At 55.2% G+C, this 19,193-nt stretch overlaps 1 protein-coding gene across 1 annotated transcript; it reads right to left on the reverse strand.

Annotated features, from left to right (window-relative positions):
• Positions 1 to 11,224: 11,224 nt before the first annotated feature.
• On the reverse strand, positions 11,225 to 11,625 carry PPY (pancreatic polypeptide). The gene is made up of 2 exons (XM_056128136.1): positions 11,435 to 11,625; positions 11,225 to 11,327 (listed from the first exon to the last, which is right to left on the reverse strand). Exons 1-2 carry the CDS (start codon positions 11,623 to 11,625, stop codon positions 11,231 to 11,233), a joined length of 288 nt encoding a protein of 95 aa, XP_055984111.1. The 3' UTR covers positions 11,225 to 11,230.
• Between the last annotated feature and the right edge of the window lie 7,568 nt (positions 11,626 to 19,193).

Genomic DNA, 19,193 nt, shown 5'->3' on the forward strand with positions numbered 1-19,193 from the left:
AGATGGGTCCTGTTCCCCAATTCTGGCCCTGCCTGCCACAGTTGTCTCCCGGGAAACTCGGTTCCCACGGCACCAGCTAGCTCGACCCCACCCCCACCCTGGCCTCAGAGAGGCGGAGCCGGCGGGGCCCCGCGGGAGAACAGCGGTGCCAGGCAAGCCAGCCAAGGGCCGAGACCCCACATCTGGGAGCCTGCACCACATCTTCCTAAAGCCCGGGGCCCAGCGGCCCTCTCGCCCCTACCTGCAGGCGGTCCACATCACCCCAAGTGTGCTAGGTGAGGCAGACCGGCCTTAAAGGGGGAGCTTGTCCCCGCGCATCACTCCATCAATACACTTATAAAGCGACGCAAAGGAGTCAGGTTTTACAAAAGGCGCTTTAGAGGCAAACAGGTCGTGAGGAGGGGCCGGACAGACTGAGGGGACGGAAGAAGGGGATCCAGAGGTCTGTGGGATCCGCACGCATTATCAAATCGCACCCCCCCCCCCTTCAATTTCTGAACTCGGCCGGAACACGCGGGGCACTAGGACCCGGGGGGACGGGGGGCGTGTAGCGAGCCTTGAAAGAGGCTCTTTGCTAGCGCCCGCGGGAGACGGGGGATGAGGTCACTAAATCCGTGCCCCCCCCCCCCCCCCGTCATCTCACCCTCCTCACTCTGTCCCCCTCCTCGGTTGACCTAACTTTCAGACCCTGTCCCCGCTTTCGGCACCGACTCCTGCCCTGGCCTCCAGGCCTTAACCTTAGCCCGGGGACCCCGGCCCGTGTCCAGGACCATCGCCCGAGAGGCCACGGAGCAGCGCGGACCTTTCCCAGGCAGGACCCCTTCCGGGGATGGCCGAGGCTCCCGGGGGACCCCCATCCCCTCCGGCTCGCGCCCCCGCCCCCGGAAGCTCCAATAGTGCGGCTCTTACGTAATGCGGGGCTCCGAAGTCCCCGGGATCCGCGCAGCCCCCCACGAGAGGCCGCGCGGACACCTGACCCCCCCACCATCACCCCCCACCACCACCACCTCCCGGTACCGGGAGCGCTCTGGAGCCGCCGCCGCGGGGCTTTGGCGAGCGTCAGGGGGCAGCAGGGCTGGTGTCTCTGTAGGAGACCCCGAAAAACAGAGACCTGGGAAGGGGAGGGTGGGAGGTGCAGAGGGAGGGGGCAGCCCGGAGGAAGAGGCGCCGCAAGACTGAACCCCGAGAACAGGGCCGCAAGTCCCGTGCGAGATGGAAAGAAGACCGGAACCCTGGAGCGGGAGCTGGCCCCGGGCCGGGGGGAGGGGGGTCGGGGGGCGCCTACCTGCGCCCCGGGGAGCCCCTGACTCGGGGCGGCTCCAGCGCAGCCCTGCGCTCGGCGCTGCTCGCTCGGCGATGCTCCCGGCGCTCTTAAAGCGGCGCGGCCGCGGCGGCGCCAGGGGGCGGAGACCCGAGCCGAGGGGAGGGGGCCAGACGCGGGGACCACCCGTGGAAGGCGCGCAGAGAGCCCCCCGCGGCGGAATTTGGGAGGCGCGGTGCGGCCCGCGACCTCCTGCGAGTCCCGGACCGGGGAAAGCGCGGCGGGGGACGTGTGCGCACGAGCATCCCTGCGGTGCCTTAAAAAGGCGACTGTCAGAGTCTCCGCCCCCTCAGCCCGCTGGCACCCGCGCCCCGCTTCCAGTGACTCTCCTGGCCTCCTCGTCCTGCTACCCAGTCTGGAGAGGGGAGAGGAGTTCAGAAAACTCCCCCCACACGCACCCCCATTGAAAAAGAGCAGGGGACTCACCGCGTAGAGAGCCTTGGACTCAGGGGCAGTTTTTAAGGATTCCAGGATTGGATGCCGAAATATCAGACTCCCCAGAATTTTCCCCCAAAAAATGGGAAAACGTCTTCGCAAACAAGTTGAGACCGTATTTTCTGCCTGGCGGGGAGCTGGCCGACATCCTTCTCTGCAGAAAGATGTAACTCACGATCCTTCTTCAGTATTCAAGTCCCGAGAAGGAAATAAAGGGTTAAGCTCATTGCCCGCCTTCGCCAGCCTCCCGCAACGCCCCCAGGAAAGATTTTGACGGCAGCCTCCGAATTCTGGAGCTCTGAACCCCTTCAGCACCTTTTCCTCCGTGCGCAAAGCGTTGAGTCCTGTCGCGGTATTTCCCAGACGTCAGTACCTCCACCCCCAACCCCCACATCCCCGTCACCACCCCCCACCCCCCCCACCACCCCCCGACAGTTAATCTCCGAATGAGCAGGGCTATCTCTCCGGTGTTAAATCGGCTCCTTAGCTCAGAAAGAGAACACAGAGGCTGAGTGGGTTGCCAGGGTTCGAGTCCCGTCTCCGCATGGTCTCCCAGCACTGCCCAGGGTCGGGGGAAGCCCCAGCACTGTGGGGGAGGGGGGTGCCTACAGAACCAGAGAGAACCACAAAATGAAACCTAGTTTGAAAATTTCCGAAATGGGTTTTTCTTGGTAATTCCACCTAAAAGCAGGAGTCCTGGATTCCAAGGAGAACATCTCACCCCTCACCTCTGGAGTGCTTAAATTTGGAGTGGATCTTGGGGGCACAGCATAAATTTGACCAAACCCTACAGCAAGCACTGTTGTAGGGATTAATGCACTTGCCTTTGCTTCTTGCCGATCTGGGTTCGATCCTACGCATTACATACGGTCCCCAAGCACAGCCAGGAGGGACCTCTGAGCACTGAGCCAGGAGTAAACCCTGACCATCACTGATGTGTCCCAAAAGAACAGAAAGCCCCAAGATGAAAATTGATTAGGAAAGTTGATTAGCGACCCCTGGTGGCAGAGATTGGAAATTGCAGGCTTTGGTCTAGCGTTTCTAGAGCAGCCTACGTCCCAATCCTTTCCTTTGCCTTCAAGTCAGATCTTAATTCATCTTGATTTTTTTTTTTTTGCTTTTTGGGTCACACCCGGCGATGCACAGGGGTTACTCCTGGCTCTGCACTCAGGAATCACTCAGGGGACCATATGGGATGCTGGGACTCGAACCCGGGTCAGCTGCGTGCAAGGCAGACACCCTACCCGCTGTGCTATTGCTCCAGCCCCCTTAATTCATCTTGATTCAACACTTAATTCAACAAGCATTCCTATTAAAGGGACCTTATAGAATTCCATCCTCTCAAACTGTCCAAGATCTTATAAGTGATCACTTATTTTTGGCTCTCTCAAAAATCCCACGATGTTACTGAGAAACATGGCCTGCTGCCGTGTCGCATTTCCCTATTCTACTCAGGACAAGGAGCCAGCTGCGAAAAAATGGAATCATCCTCAGAGGGAAGGTCACTGGTCTCCCAGAGCCCGCAGTCTGGAGCGGGGGTGCAGCTCAGGAGATGAGTGTCACCCAGAAAGTATTTCCTGTTGGTATACAAATGGTTTTATAGAGGTGAAGTAAGTGTTCTAAGCGGAGCCTCGAAGATATGGGGGTGTTACTTCCAGGAATTATAGCCCCTGGCAAGGGCTCAGATTTAAGGGGTTCACAGGGCATCTCCCTGATAGTTAGGGGCTCCCTCTTTTGCAGGAGTTGGGAGGGGGCCGGAGTGAGAAAAGATTCCTCCTCTACGGGAATCTGAGATTGGCTCCATATTCCCTGTATCCAGAGGTCACACAGAAGCATCTCTGCTCGCTGTGAAACAGACGTTTTCTTCTAAAATGGATGTTCACGTCAGAGCTTTGAGAGTCCAACCCAGGGTGGTCTGTTTCCCTGGAGCTGGTCTGTAGTGAATCATGGTATACTCCCAGTAATGGCCAGCAGAGGCCGCCAACAGCCACGCCAATTCCATCTTTCTACACCCTCCCTGTTCTTCCACCTAGGCTCCGACTTGAGTCTGGTTCTGGAAATCCCTCCTATTGGCTGTATCTCCCCATTTAAAAAGAGGAAAAGGGAAGGGGAGGGGAGGAAAGGGAGGGGAGGGGAGAGGAGGAAAAATCTTGGGACCAGAGAGATAGTACAGAGTCTAAGGCATCAGCTTCACTAGTGTACCCCAGTTTAACCCTCAGTACCCCTGCACACCACCAGAAGTGATCCCTGAGCACAGAGCCAGGAGTGACCTCAGCATCACCAGGTATGGAAAAAATAAATAAAAGTTTGGAATGCTCACACTCTTAGTTTTCTCCTTCCCTACACTTTGTTGCTGTTTGTTGTGGGGAGGAGAGGAAGCTCACAGGGTCACACTCATTTAGTTGTGCTGTTCACACACACTCTGGTTGTGTTGCTCCCGGGGCACACACCCAGCAACAGTGCTCTCCCTAGTTACTGGTACCAGTGCCTGGTTGTGCTCTGGAGGTGACACCTGGCTGTGGATTGTGGGTTGCAGTCATCAGACCTCTGGGGACTGCCAGGGCCAAGTGTGGGTAGCTCCGTAGATAGAACTCATGCCTGGCAGTTGCAAAGTGGGCTTTTTAGCCACTGGGCTATATTCACCCCACAAAAGAACTATTCTGTTTCATTTTTGGTTTATTGGGTGGGGGGGGGCATTCACCCAGAAGTGCTCAGGGCTTACTCCTGGTTCTGTACTCAGGGATAACTCCTGGCAGGAACCATAGGGGATGCCTGGAATTGAACCAGGTTGACTGTGTGTAAGGCTAGTGCCTGCCCTACCCACTGAACTCTCTTTGGCCTCCCGTTTTGTTCCTTTGTGGGGGCTACATCTGGTGGTGTTCAGGGCTTACTCCTGGGTGTGATACTCAGGGATCACTCCTGGTGGTGTTCCTGGTGCTGAGGATCAAACCTGGGTTGGCCGCATGCAAGGCAAATGCCTTACCTTCTGCATTATCTTTCTAGCCCCAGAATAATTTTAGATGATTCTTTTAAAAACTACAAATAGAGGGGTTGGAGAGATAGCACAGTGGGTAGGGCGTTTGCCTTGCACGCGGTCGACCTGAGTTCGATTCCCAGCATCCCATATGGTCCCCTGAGCACCGCCAGGAGTAATTCCTGAGTGCAGAGCCAGGAGTAACCCTGTGCTTCGCCAGGTGTGACCCAAAAAGAAAAAAAAAAACTACAAATAGAGGGCCGAAGCAATAGCACAGAAGGTAGGGCACTTGCCTTGCACACAGCTGCCTCAGATTCTACCTCTGGCACCCCACAGAGTTTCCCACACCCCACCAGGAGTGATCCCTGAGCACAGAAATAGAAGTCAGCCCTGAGCACCCCAGGTGTGGCCCAAAACAAACAAGAAATTTCCAATATTTTCTGGCCACAGTCCCCCAAGGGTCATCTTGTGTCTCCCTGGGTACGGACCCTCTCTGGAAAACACAATTCTAAAGGGAAAGTCTGCCCTGTCCCTCCAGCCTGGCCTCTGCCCTATCACAGCCTGAGGTCTGAGCCTGAAACCCCCAACCCTGCACCCACCCCACAAGCCCTGCCCCGAGATCTCTCCTTGCCTGAACCCCCAGGCCCCCCTCTGCGGCAGACTCTTCCCCATTGCCCCTGGGAGGAGGCAAGGTTGGCTGATGTCCTGAGAAACAGGGTGGGGTGGATCACTTCTTTCCAAGAGCCTGGGGCGTTTTCCCCGTCACGTCTGTTCTCTGTTAAGTTCGGCCTTCCTTGATTTTCTCAAAGCTTATTTCCAAGTCAGATGCTATCCCACAGCTGGGGGACACGCTCTGCACCCCGATACACTTTGCTTCAGAGTTGCCGGGTGGGGGGCAGGGTGTTCTGCCAAGGTCTGGGTGTGGATTCATTGGCATGAGGCTCACTCATGAGGTGGGGAACAGTGGGACCCCACTTTACATAAGATGATGGTGGAGCATGGAGAAACAGAACAGCTGGCCCCGAGATCTTGCACGAAGAGGGAGAGCTGGTTTCTGGGGTCCCTGGCCTCAGCCCCACTGACTCATCCCAGCTCCTCCTCAACTTGGCTTTGCAGAGGAGGAAACGAAGCTTCGAGTTGAGTGAGTGTGCCCAGAATCCCAGCAGCACGGTTGCAGAGCTCGGCTTAGCTGGAATTGGCTTTCCCTTTCCATCAGTCGTTCTTCAAAAACACAACGGCTTGCAAAAACAACTGAACCTAAATACCATTTAAGTTGGACTGACTTTCAGGCTGCTGAGGCATATACTCCTCAGCATTAAAAGCGATAAGCACCTTGAAACAATTTCTAGTCCTCCTTGTTAATCCTTCTGTTATCCATCACAGCTTAATCTAATCTTGGATTTATCTAGACTTGATTAAAATACGTTTACTAATGCGCCCTAAATCTTTTATTAACTTGGCATCAGACCCTGGACTTGAGAGCGGTCCACAGCACTCATGAGCAGCTAGCAGCAATGCCTGGGCACAAGCACCTCCTCCTGCATTTCAGGCCTCCAGGACAGACCACATGCATGTTTGCCCTTAGTTTTCTCATCTGCAAAATGGGAGGATGGGGCTGAGGAATTGATACCAGTATGTCTGTCTCCCAGGAGACAACTTTCCATCCTGCTCAAAAATAAGACTCAAAAAAAAAAATCCAACAAACAACCACCAATAAAAAACCTTCTTTGGTGCCAGGGCACAGGCTCAAAGGACTAAAGCACCTACTTTGCAGGTGGGAAGTGTGGGTTCGATCTCTAGCCTGTCAGGGAGAAGCAGGGCTCAATCAGTACTGTGGAATCAATATCAAGTGACTCCAGGAGTTGAAAGCAAGGCCTCTGATGGGTCCCACTCTGGAAATTTCCAGACTGCTTCCTTTTGCTAAGACAGGAGAGATTTTGTGAATACCTGCACCCCTGTCCACTCTGCTTTGGGTGTTGTTTTATTTTGGGGAGGGGGGAAGACACACACCTGGTGATATTATGGGGTTACTCTCTGCTTTGTACTCAAGAATTACACCTGGTGGTGCTCATGGGACTATATGGGATGCCAGATCAAACCTGGTCAGCCACGTACAAGGCATGCGCCCTACCCACTGTACTATTGCTCCAGCCGCTGTCCAATATGCTTGGGATCCAACACAAATGCTTTTTTCAGGTGTGGCCCCAGAGCCAAAAAAGAAAAAAGAAAACTCCAGACTCTCTTGCGGGGGTCTCGAAGGCTCTCTGATCACCCTGGCCCCACTCTAGCAGTTCTGTTCCTGCCTCAGAAGATGCCAGGAAGTGAAATCTAGGCCCTCACTCTGGATTCTGTTTCTCAGGAGAGATGGGAAATGGGCCTGGGGATGTAGCTCAGGCAGGGAGGCCCCAAGTCTGATCCCCGGCACCGTGTTGTCCCCCAAGCACCATGGGGACGGTCTGTAGGACAAAGGAAGTATTTGTCATGTGTTCACTCCGAGGGCATAGCATCCGTCCAGTTCCCAGTGGGCAGCATCTATGAGCCATGGGGCCATCGAGGCGTGGCTTCCTCTCCTGGAGAACCACTGGGGGCAACAAACCTCACCCACATCCCCACAGCCACCAAGACACCCTGAGAGCCCCAGGGCAGGGCAGGGAGGGGACAGGGCGGCTTCTGAACTGCATCCTCCAAGGATTCTGCCAGGAAGAGCAATTTGTTCTAGAAAGAAGCAAAGGCAAAAGGAAAGGCAGGAAGTGCTGGGAGGGGAAAGAGGGAGGGTCAGACGGATCCCACGAGAGAAGAAGCAGCCCACGGGCAGGAGAAGTGGCCAAAAAGACTAGCGGAAACCAGATGTCCAGCAAGAGGGACAGAAGCCAGTAAGGACCCAGGCCAGCAAAGGACAGTCATCTTTGGCCATGAAAGGAACAAATGACCCAAAGGTCTGGTCATTTGGAGAAATGTCAAAGCTTTCAGCACAGGGAAAGCAGAAACAAAGAGACCCAGTGTGCTGCCTCTTTCAAGTTCCCACCAAATTCATCGAGTCATGAATGGGGTGGACAGTCGCCTGGGGTCAGAACTGCAAGGGGCATGGGGGGGTGGGCACTGCTCGGTGCAGGGGGCAGGGGGCCCGGGGGGGAGGGTAATGCAGAAATGTGCTCTGCCTTCACCACTGGGGGACATACACTGGTCAAATACACAAAAATTGGTAGTTTTTATGGGTGCAAATTGGTCATCTATAATGTCAAGTTTTGTTTTAGTTTAGGGTTTTTGTTGTTGTTGTTTGTTTGTTTTTTTTTTGTTGTTGTTTTGCTTTTTGGGTCACACCCGGCGATGCACAGGGGTTACTCCTGGCTTTGTACTCAGGAATTACTCCTGGTGGTGCTCAGGGGACCATATGAGATGCTGGGAATTGAACCCGTGTTGGCCGCATGCAAAGCAAATGCCCTACCCGCTGTGCTATCACTCCAACCCCAATGTTGGGTTTTTGATATTTAATACAATAGGCTTCAGTGTGGTGCAGGAGGGCCTTTATCCAAACACTCCCGACTCAACTACTCAACGCAGGAAGTGAGGGGAAGGAGGTTTGAGTCCACCAGCTCCCATTGACTTGTTTATGGTTTAGGAGCAAACAAAAGGCCAACTCTAGCCAGCTCAGCCAAAGAGAGGACTTTTCAGAAGGTCGTGGGGCGACTCACAGAATTCAAGCAGGACTCTGGGGCCAAGAACTTGAGGTCCCAGGGAAGAAAGTGACAGTACAGTGGGTAGGGCATTTGCCTTGCACATGACTGATCTGGAGTCTAGCTCCAGTGTCCCCTTTGGTCCTCCGAGCCTGCCAGGAGTGATCCCTGAGCACAGAACTAGGAGTAAATCCTAAGCATTGCCAGAAGTAGCCCAAAAACAAAAATTAAAAACAAACCAAAAAAAAACCAAAAAAATATTTGGCTCCTTCTGTCAGCTTTGCCCAGGCACTGACCACTTCCCCAACACACACACACACACCACACACACACACACACACACACACACACACACACACAGCCCAGGACCTCACTCTAGGGTTTATTTCCCAGAACCCAGGATGCTGTGTTCAGAGAAGCAAAGTAACTTGCCCAGAGACACACAGCCAGTCAGAGACCACGTCAAGTTCAGGACTCAAGTAGTCAGACTGATGCCCTGCTGCCTCTGGCGTTTCCCTCGGGGCTCCCCACCCAGGGAATGTGCCCTGGACAGGAAAGCTAGCTGCCCATGTGCTCCCACCCACAACCACTCCCTGTTCCCTTGCGCCAACAGAACAGGGCAGTCGAGGAAGGCCACGCTAGGCTGGAGTCTTTGGGGGGAAGGTCCAGGGCCGGGGGTCTAAGGAGTATAAAGAGTCTGGACACCCCTTTTACGGGGACACTCTCAACCTGCCCAGCACCACGGTAATGTCTAGGGCCATATCTGGGCCCCCTGTTGCCTCAGGCTGGAGACTAGGAGGGCATGAAGGGCATGAAGGACAGAGGCCAGGCGCCCTCCACTACCAGTCTGACACCAGCAAAACTACCAGGATTTCTGTCCCTGGCTTGAGGGCTGGGGGAGGGAAAGAGAGTCTGGAGAGGGTTGATGGAGGCCTAAGTGTGGCTTAGAGGTAGAGGCCTTGCCTTGCAAGTGTGAGGCCCTGGGTTCAATCCCCGGCACCAACCAGAGGGAGGGGATTGAGAGTCTCAAGGAATCTGGGGGTGTCCATAACACACTTGGGCTTCGGCTTCATAGTATGTCATCATTGAGTGTCCGGGTTGCTGGCATGGCATTCCCAGGGCCCTGGACGAAGACCTGTCTCCATGCAATTGTCAGTTTACCAGTCACTAATGAGTACCAATGAGTACGAGATGTTTGTGCTACAGGTAACAGAACAGGTCAAGATCTCACTGTGCTACAGGGAGGAAGGGGCCCTGCAGTGGGGGGAGGATGGTAATTAAAAGAACAGAATAAGATTAGTCCAAAGGTGCCCAGGACACCTCGGGGTCAGAGCTGGGTCCTAGCTGGATGGTGGAACCGCAGATGGGCTGGAATCGGCTTCGCCAGCCTCCTACCTGAGGCATCGTGCCTTCACCATTCCTAGGGCCAAGTTCTCTACAAGTCCCTGTTCTTCAAAGGTGCCCCCTTAGAGTACCCCGAAGTCTCCTTTCCAGAACACCCCCCTACCACCACCACCAGATGCCTGTCCTTTCTCCTGTAACCTTGTCCCGTAGCAGGGAAGTTCACGGCCCAGCTGCTCGGCCAGGGCTCCCTCCTGAGCCTGAGTGTCCACCCCAGTGCTCCCTGTGCCCGGGTCACGCAGTACCTGCTTCCCCCCTGTGGACCTCACCACCTCTGTATGAAGCTGAGGACAACAATTCTTCCTGTTTTGTCCATCAGGACTCTGAGACTTGTGACACCCCTGCCCCCAAGCACAGGGGCAGAAGGGGGCAGCTCCTGGATTCGAACCCATTTGATATGGAACGATAGCACAGTGGGTAGGGCGTTTGCCTTGTATGCAGCTAACCCGGGTTCGATTCCCAGCATCCCAGATGGTCCCCCGAGTACCACCAGGAGTAATTCCTGAGTGCAGAGCCAGGAGTAACCCCTGAGTATCACCGGGTGTGAACCCCCCCCAAAAAAAATTTTCCTCCCTCTGCCTGTCCACTCTGGCTCCAGCCTCCAGAACCTTCCCATTCCGGGGTCTGCTCCCACTCAGCTCCCCTTGGCCCCTTGCCAGCTGTCTGCCCACAGCACCATCTCCAGGGGCCTCCTCCAGCGCCCACTCCTACTGCTGTGCCCCCCAGGAACTGGCCTTCCACTGACCTCAACACAGGAACATTTTTTTCCTTTTTAGTTTTTTTTTGGGGGGTCACACCTGGCAATGCTCATGGGTACTCCTGGCTCTGCAGGGTTGGGGGACTATATAGAATGCCAGGGGTCGAACCCAGGTCTAAGCATTTGCTACGTGTAGGGCAAATGCTTTACCCACTCACTGTACTATCCCTCCAACCCCAAAGCAGCAAGAATCTCTGACTGCCTTGATCGCCCCTGCCCCACCCCAGCCCTCATGACTCTGTTTCTCTGGGTGGTAAGAAGCCCCAGAGGGGTGCGGGAGGCATACAGTGAGGGGTGCTACCTTGTGATGCTAGAAGCACAAAGGGGAATGATTTGGGGCCAGGGATGTGACTCCATGGTGAAGGACATGACTTGCCTGCCTGAGATAGGGTGGCCCTAGTGCTGTGAAATCAGAGAAAATCAAAACCTCTGAGAGCGAGAGCGACTCACAGGAGCTATCGGATCACCACGGGGGAGGGAGTCCCCGCCTCCCTTTGGGACAGTGGAGCTGAACCCACCACTTTCTGGTCGCTTCCCATACTCTGCCCCTCCCGGCCACCCCTAGGCACGCACAGAGAGACTCAGGAGCAGTAGTGTGCCTTTCATTTGCTTTTATTGTGCATGTGAGAGCGAGCAGAGGGGCTAAGGGGGCGGCCAGAGGGCCAGCACTACAGGTCCATGGGGGTGGGCTCCCTGGGAGCAGCTGCGTGCGGGGAGCCCCACTCCCAGAAGTTCACCGAGTCATCCTGCTCTCTTTTCCCGTACCTGGGGGACAAGAGAGGAGCTGGGGCCTCGTGTCCCAGCTGGCTCCCACCCCCGGCTACCCAGCGCCGCCACCCACTCCTGCCCGGGCCAGGCACACACAAACACACCTCGGCCTGGACACCATGTTGATGTATCTGCGGAGCTCGGCGGCGTAGTGGGCCATCTGCTCTGGGGTGGCGTTGTCGCCCGGGTAGGCAGGCTCCAGCGGGGACCCCCTGGCAGCCCGCGGGGGCTGCAGCATCAGGGCCAGGCAGGCAGACAGGAGCAGCAGCGCCAGGCAGCGGGGCACGGCAGCCATCTGGGGACAGAGCAGGGGAGAAGACCATGTTGGGGAGACAACCCCCACCTCCCCACACACTCCCCCATGGCCCCAAGCCTGGGCTCTGGGATCTGGCACCTTGATCCGTGTCACTGCCTGAGCCCAAAGCTGAGCCGGGGACTCAGAGGGTGGAAAGTGTCACAGAGGAAGTGGAGCATGGCACACATGCAGGGCTCGCAGCATCCAAGACCCAGTGACCGCGAGGAGAGATGGGGGTACAAGCCCCTACAGGGTGGGGTACACAGAATGAGCCTGTGAACCTGAGGACAGAAATTCACAGGTGCCACCTGCGACCCAGGACAGGCTGGCCCTGCAGAGCCAGGCAGCGGGGTCCTGCACCTCACAGGGATCGCTGTACCCCACCTTCTGTTCAAGCCTCCAACCCGCAATCCCACTTTCAGTTAGCCTGTGAATGGCTGCTTCCAGTTAGCCCAGTGACAGATTGTCTACATTTGGGGGGGGGCGTCACACCCAGCCATGATCAGGGGTCACTCCTAGCTCTGCACTCAAGAATTACTCCTAGCGATGCTTGAGGGACCATATGGGCTTTGGGGGATTGAACCCAGCTCAGTTGCATGCAAGGCAAATGCCCTCCCCACTGGACTATTGCTCCAGGCCCTCATCCAGATCTTGAGCCAGGACCACGCAGGACTCAGGCCAACCAGGTCCTTACAAATCATCACCCCCATCTCAGCCCCAAGTCCCAAGGTGCCTCCCTGGATCTGGGGCACGCTGAGCCCACTTACCCTGAGTCCTGAGTGAGCGGGCGGGCACTGAACCAAGTGGGCTCCTGCCGACGCTGGATTGGTCCCCTGTCCTCAGCTGCACCCTTTTATAGTCCTCAGCCCCCCCACCTGAGTCCTGCCTCCAGCAAGCCATGCTCACTCCCCAATCCTCCGCCCCCCCAACCGTCTCCCTGGTACCCGCAGTGGCACTGCTGGGGGCCAGGGACAGGAGGGGGCCAGGGCAGTCATGTGGGTGCTGGTGGCCTAAGGGATAAGAGTGAACCACGTCAAAGTCCCCTGGGGGCCCCATCCCTGACCCCCCACTGCGCTTGGGGCCCTCTTGTCGCAGGCCTCCTGGAGTTCACCCAGATTATAGGAGAATCAGGATGCTTTTTCCAGTATGTAGTAAGAAGACAAGGGGAAGAGGGTCCAGGCCTCAGGAAAGCCGGGAAGCCCTTTGGCGAGGGCGGGGGGTGCACAGTGAGAATGGATGAGGGGTTACAGGGAGCAGCTGAGCCCATTTCTAGTAACGGTTTCCCAGAAGCCCAGAGGTCAGAGAAGGCATCCCAGGAAAGACTTGAATTTTCCAGAGTCTTCCATCCCAGTAGCCTTCCCAAGACCCCAAAGCAGCCCATTTTATAGGCTTCAAACTGAGGCTTGAAGATACTGAAAACCTGTCGCACATCACCAGTCGGCGGCAGGAGCTGACAGTCAGACAGTCGGACGCAGAACCCAGGCTTTCCCTGAGGGACGCTGTCAGTGTGTTTGCAGAACCTCTGCTGAGAAAGGGGAGGCTCAGACAGAGATCAGGACACCTTCATCTCTTGGGCTCAGTGCTGGCCTTATCCGCGGTCGGGATCCCTGCTGATCCTCCTCCTGGCCAGGGGCTTCTGCGTCACGGTACTCAGCCTCCTGCACCCCCTCACCCCCAGTGCAAGAGCAGTAATTGAGGCTAAAGAAATGTGCATTGGTGCCCGAGAGCAAAGTCGCCCTGAATCTCTGCAGAAAAAGATCAGGACACAAAATGTGTGGTGGGCAGGTGTGTGTGTGTGTGTGTGTGTGTGTGTGTGTGTGTGTGTGTGTGCATGCGTGCATGCGTGCTGTGGGTGATGCCCTCACAAACTGACATGGAGTGATAGTATAGTGGGTAGGGTGTTTGGCTTGCAAAAGGCCGACATGGGTTCAATCCCTGGCATCTCATGCAGTCTCCTGAGCACTGCCAGCAATAATTCCTGAGTGCAGAGCCAGGAGTAACCCCTGAACATTGTGGATGTGACCCAAAAAGAAAAAAAAAAGAAACAAGGGAAAAAGAAAACGAAAGAAAAAGAAATGGGAAACTGACATGGGGACCTCAAGTTCAAGAGCAGCCACTGGCTAAGCTGTGTGAGCCTGGGACAATTCCTTTAGCTTCTCAGCCTTTAATTTTCAAGATAGTGCAGACAAAGGAAGGCTTAGGGTTGGAGAAATAGTTCTAGGGCGAAGTGATGCTTTGCACACAGAAAATTCAGGTTCAGGGGCCGGAGTGATAGCACAGCGGGTAAGGCATTTGCCTTGCAAGCGGCCGACCCGGGTTCGATCCCTGGCATCCCATATGGTCCCCCAAGCACCGCCAGGAGTAATTCCTGAGTGCAGAGCCAGGAGTGACCTCTGAGCATCGCTGGGTGTGACCCAAAAAGGAAAAAAAATTCAGATTCATTGCTGGCACTGCATTGACCCTTGAGCAGAGCTGGGAAGAGCATCCCAACATTGTCCACCCTGCCCGAAGCAGAAGGACGAGACACATTCTACCTGGCTCCTCTCGATTGTTAATTCTGGTAGCCAGAAGGGACAATAATGTCACCCCACTCCAAACAAATATGGAGGAGGTGGGACTGGAGTGATAGTTCAGTGGAGAGGGCTCTTGCCTTGCGTGCGGCTGATCTGGGTTTGATCCTCAGCATCCCATATGGTCCTCAGAGCCTGCCAGGAGTAAGCCTGGCCCAAAAACCAATGTATTTGGAGGAGGTCTGTCTTGGCAAAATGAGTTTTGTTTTGGGGGGTCACATACATCAGTGTTCAAGGCTTACTCCTGGCTCAGTGCTCGGGAATCATTCCTGGCAAAGTTTGGGAGAATATGTGTGCTGGGAATAAAACCTGGGACAGCAGCATACGAGATCAGTGCCTTACTCATTGTCCGAGTCCTCGGTGAGTTAGTGGCGTGTGGTGGTGGTGGTGGTGGGCGTGGAGGTTGCAGGGGGGGCGCGTAGGGGGGCGAAGACTGGAGAGGAGAAAGGGGAAAGGGGGAGCGACCAGTGAGAAAGGCAAAGGCCGCAGTCTGCCACCAGGGGGCGCAGGTTTCAGCCCCACTCCAGGGTCTGGGTCTCTCCTGCCTGGGAGGCAGGTCTCTGTCCCCTACCCACGTCAGCACACAGACAGATGGTGGCTCCCCGGACACTGACTCAAGTGCCGAGGCCATTTATAGTTTGGTCACAGAGGTAAACAGCCTTTTCTCTGCTTAAGGAATAGCATGTACATCGCAAATGTCAACGGAACGTTGCTGTCATTTTTCTTCTCTGCAAACAGCAGCTTCCTCCATGGGTGCTGTCCGGGATGCTCTAGGCGCGGAGGGGGCGAAGGGAGCGGATGCACTTTCTGAGCCACATGGTCATGCCCAGACGGATGCAAGGGAACTGATGGGGTCCCTCCACCCCTGCCTGTCTCCGTGTGCTCTGGGCCAGGGCGAGTGGCCTTCGGGCAGTGTTCATTCATTCATTCATTCATTCATCATCCTGTTATTCGTCGATTGCCTCGAGCAGGCCCCAGTAACGTCTCTTTCATCCTAGCCCTGAGATTATATTCAAGGCTCTTTAGGAGAATGAGACCCATCATTGTTACTGGTATTTGGCATATTGGGTACACCACGGGGAGTTTGCCAGACTCTGCCCTGTGGGCAGGCTACATTCGATAGCCTGCAAGTTTGTCCAAAGTAGAAATTAGGGCAGTGTTAGGGTGAGGTAATGATCATGAGATAGCACCACAGAAACTCCCAAGGTCAAGGGTGAAGGGGGAGAGGGGCCCCCACATATGGGGCTTCAAGGGCCCCTGCACTCTGCATCAGAGGTGGCTGCCGTAGCTTCATCCTTCCATACTGATCCTGAAGGAAAAGAGGAACACTTAATGTAGGTCCCTTGGGCGGGGGTATGTGGAGAGAAGTCAGAGTGGAGGGGGCTGTAGGGTATTCAGACTCCATTCCCAGCACCATGCAGTCCCCTCAGCACTGTGGGTTTATCTCTGGGGGCCCCCCATCACTACCAAGCTTGAGTAGCACCTTTTCACTGAATATCATCGATAGAGGCCCCTGGAAATGCTGGGGAAGACCAGACCCCTCCCCCAAAAGATATAATGACAATAACTCAGTGTGGAGCCTTTAGAATATCATGGTAGTAAATGCTGTCAGAATATGGGCTCTCTCTTTCTCGAAAGATCTTATTGTAGGAAGAGCCGAAGAGATAGTACAGATGGAAGGGTGTTTGCCCTGCACTCCACCAATCCCGGTTTGATCTCCCCAGCATCCCAGGTGGTTTCCCGAGCCTTTGAGGATTGATTCCTGAGCACAGAGCCAGGGGTAAGCACTGAGCAGTGCCGGGTTTGCCCCACCCCACAAAAGAATCTTATTGTAGGAAAGATTTTCAGATTACAGTGAACCAGGTAACTGAAACCAAAGAGGAGGGGGATGGGAAGGGGGGCAGGAATGGGAGAAAGGGAACCATGGCAGGACTACCATGTGAAGGAGGGTCCATGGGCGGTGGGCACTGTTTTTTGATGAGTATGAAGGGGTCCTAGATGTGGAGTTAAAGAAGAGGGGGTATCATTAAGCATCACAAGGGCCGGAGCGATAGCACAGCAGGAAGGGTGCTTGCCTTGCATGTGATCAACCTGGATTTGACCTCCAGCATCCCATATGGTACCCTGAGCACCGCCAGGAGTGATTCCTGAGTGCAAAGTCAGGAGTAACCCTGAGCATTGGCCCCCAAAAACAAACAACAAAAAAAACTAAAACAAAAAAGATAAGCATCATTAATGCTCCTTATACACAACCCTGTGGGATGCCTGAAGGGACGAAATGGAAAGTGGGGTTCTGTTCCATCGCTTTTGGTTTTTCTTAAATCCCAGTGGTACTGGGAGCTTGAGTGTGGGAGGGTCCAGGATCAAGTGGGGTTCCTGGGTGCCACCCGCTCCCCCCACTCTGCATCACACATGGGTTGTGTGACCTTCCATAACCCACATGATCTTGCTGAGACTTAAAGAAACGCCCACTGTTACTATTTTTATTTGTTATTGGTTTTGTTTAAGGGGGTCACACCCATCAGTGTTCAAGTCTTACTCCTGGCTCAGTACTCAGGAATCATTCCTGGCAAAGTCTGGGAGAATATGTGTGCTGGGGATAGATAAAACTTAGGACAGCTGCATACAAGGTCAGTGCCTTACCCACTGTCCAATCTCTCAGGCCCCTATTGAGACTATTTAAGATGTCAGTATTCTATTTGGCCAGCAAGAAATAAATGCAGTGAAATGAAGTGACCAGGGCAAAGTCATACTGTCATTTAAGAGCTGAGATGGGACCCAGATCTCAGTTTTGAATTTTGTCTTTGTTCTGTTGGTTGGGTTTTGGGGACCACATCCAGTGATACTCAGGGACTGCTCTGGGCTCGGTGCTTTGCGGAGCGGTGTATGCTGGACCATGCGGTGCCCAGGAGCAGACACGGGGCTCCGGCAAGAAAAGAATGTGCCCCTGTCCTTTGAGCTATCTCCCCAGAACCCAAATCCCAACCTTTGTTCCTGAGGCCGCTGTCCCGTTGTGGGCTACCTGCCCAGAGGTGCTCTCCCTGAGACCACAGAGACATGCCAAGATGAGCAGAGGCTGTGTGTGGTTGTTAGTGAACACCAGCGCTCTCTCCCATCAGCCTCGTACTGACCACACCCAATAGAGCGCCCCAGACCCCAGAGCGCATGCGCACACCCTTCCCTCCTCCACACATACAAACACACATCCCCTCTGACTCCTCTGGATTAGGATGAACTGAAGCTCTGGCAGCTGTTGTGTGCACAATTCCCCTCCCTGGAATTGAAAGGGAAGAGAGAGGGCCAAATGGGCTGGAACTGGGCTTCAGATCATGGCCACACAAAACGGAAAAGGAACCAGAGAAACAAACTCTACATGGAGAAATCAGGAAAGGCCTCCAGGGGGAGGTGATCATTTCCTGATAATGGCCCTAGCGGAAGAGAGGGAAAGGGCTTTGCTGGCAACAGGAGTGACCAGGCTGAAAGCTCCAGAGTCCATGAAGCTGCCACCAGTCCCTGGACCTGCTGCCCCTCCCACTGCAACCCTACTTCAGGGAAGCTGCAGGGCAGAGGGCAAGATAGAGTCTGAGCCTTGTGCCACCTCCAGACAGCTTGTTCCGCGGGGGACCTGCACTCCACGGCTCTCAGTGCTCTCTTCCCAGAACCACAAGACTCTGAGCAGTCCTGTGGGACCCCCAACCCCACCCACAGTGGCTGAAAAGCAGCCGGGCGAGTGTGAGACAATGAGCTTGGTCCTGCTGTGTGCACAGGAGCTCCTGGTGCCCGCGGCTGGGACACCCTGGCTCAGAGACGCTTCTCCCCCTCTCCTGGGATCTGGGATCTGGGATCTCAACCTCTTTCCTCCTCCAACCCACAGCTTCCCAGCCAGGACTTGGTAGTACTGAAAGAGAGACCCGAGACACCCCACGAGAAAGAAGGCTGTGAGGGGAGAAGACAGAGAGCCTTTAGGCAGCCCCCAGACCTGGAAGAGAAACAGGACGTGGAGACATGGACAGAGCAGTGGTCAGAGGAAGCAGGCAGAGTGCAGAGCCGGTACAATCTAGGCAGGCTTCCTGGAGGAAAGGGTCTGGGAAGGGAGGGTGTGTGGCAGATGTGAAACTGCAGATTCCAGCTGCCTTGTGGTTAGGGTATAGATGGGGGCAGGATTCAGCTCACTCCAGACCCACAGTGCATTCAAGCTTCAGTGTAGTCAGAGAAAAGCGGTGGTCAAGGAAGAGGACCTGGTTGTCCCATGCCCTTGTCACCAGGGAGGCACCTTGATCGACTGCACAGCATGTGAGCTCAGGGAAGGGGAAGCTGGAGACAGCTCCTCCCAGGGACAGGGCTGTTAGAATGGCCTTTTTCTTCCTCCTCCCTGGACCCCAAATTCAACTGGTCCTCCCCACACTGGAATGAGTGGAGTTGGGGAGGAGGCTGGGTGAAGCCAGTGCCCGCCAACCATCTTCGTTCTTTGGCTTGACCCACTCTGTCCCCATCGACCCTCCTTGCCTATCCTGCTGCCTCCTTCCCCACTTCGGTGACAGCCCAGGGCTCGTCTGGACGCTTCTCAGAAGCTTGCCTCTTGCTCAACATCCTCCCTCCCTTTTCCCCATTTTCAGGTCCTAGGGTCACTCTCAAGTGACCTTGGGAGTGACCCAACCCACAAGAGACCGGAGAGTAGTTCTCCTGCGGGTTGGGTCACTCCCAAGGTCATATCCCGATAAGTGTGTGATTTAAGTCTTCTTTCCCTTCCCGCCTCTATTGGCTCCTGGACCAGGCCCACTAAGAAGGGGAAGGAGACAGCGATGCTCACACAGTTCCAGTGAAATCTGCTCTTTATTCGGGCATGAGGGGAGGTTGGAACACAGCCGCCCCGTGCAGGGCTGGGGCATGAAGAAATGGGGTGAGGACCACACCTCCAACCCTCCGCAGCTCAGACGGGTGGGAAGAGGGATCCGGTTCTGGGGAGCGGACCAGGGCGCGGATTGGGCATATCTCCCT

Source organism: Sorex fumeus, unplaced genomic scaffold, assembly GCF_029834395.1.
Source record: "Sorex fumeus unplaced genomic scaffold, SorFum_2.1 ptg000063l, whole genome shotgun sequence".
Lineage (NCBI taxonomy): Eukaryota > Metazoa > Chordata > Mammalia > Eulipotyphla > Soricidae > Sorex > Sorex fumeus.

Bases quoted from the DNA above. Each gene is read 5' to 3' on its own strand.
- PPY (XM_056128136.1), bottom strand. From the start codon at position 11,625: ATGGCTGCCGTGCCCCGCTGCCTGGCGCTGCTGCTCCTGTCTGCCTGC. The intron at 11,328-11,434 runs GTGTGTTTGTGT...CTTGTCCCCCAG, and splicing joins AACATGGTGTCCAGGCCGAG to GTACGGGAAAAGAGAGCAGG.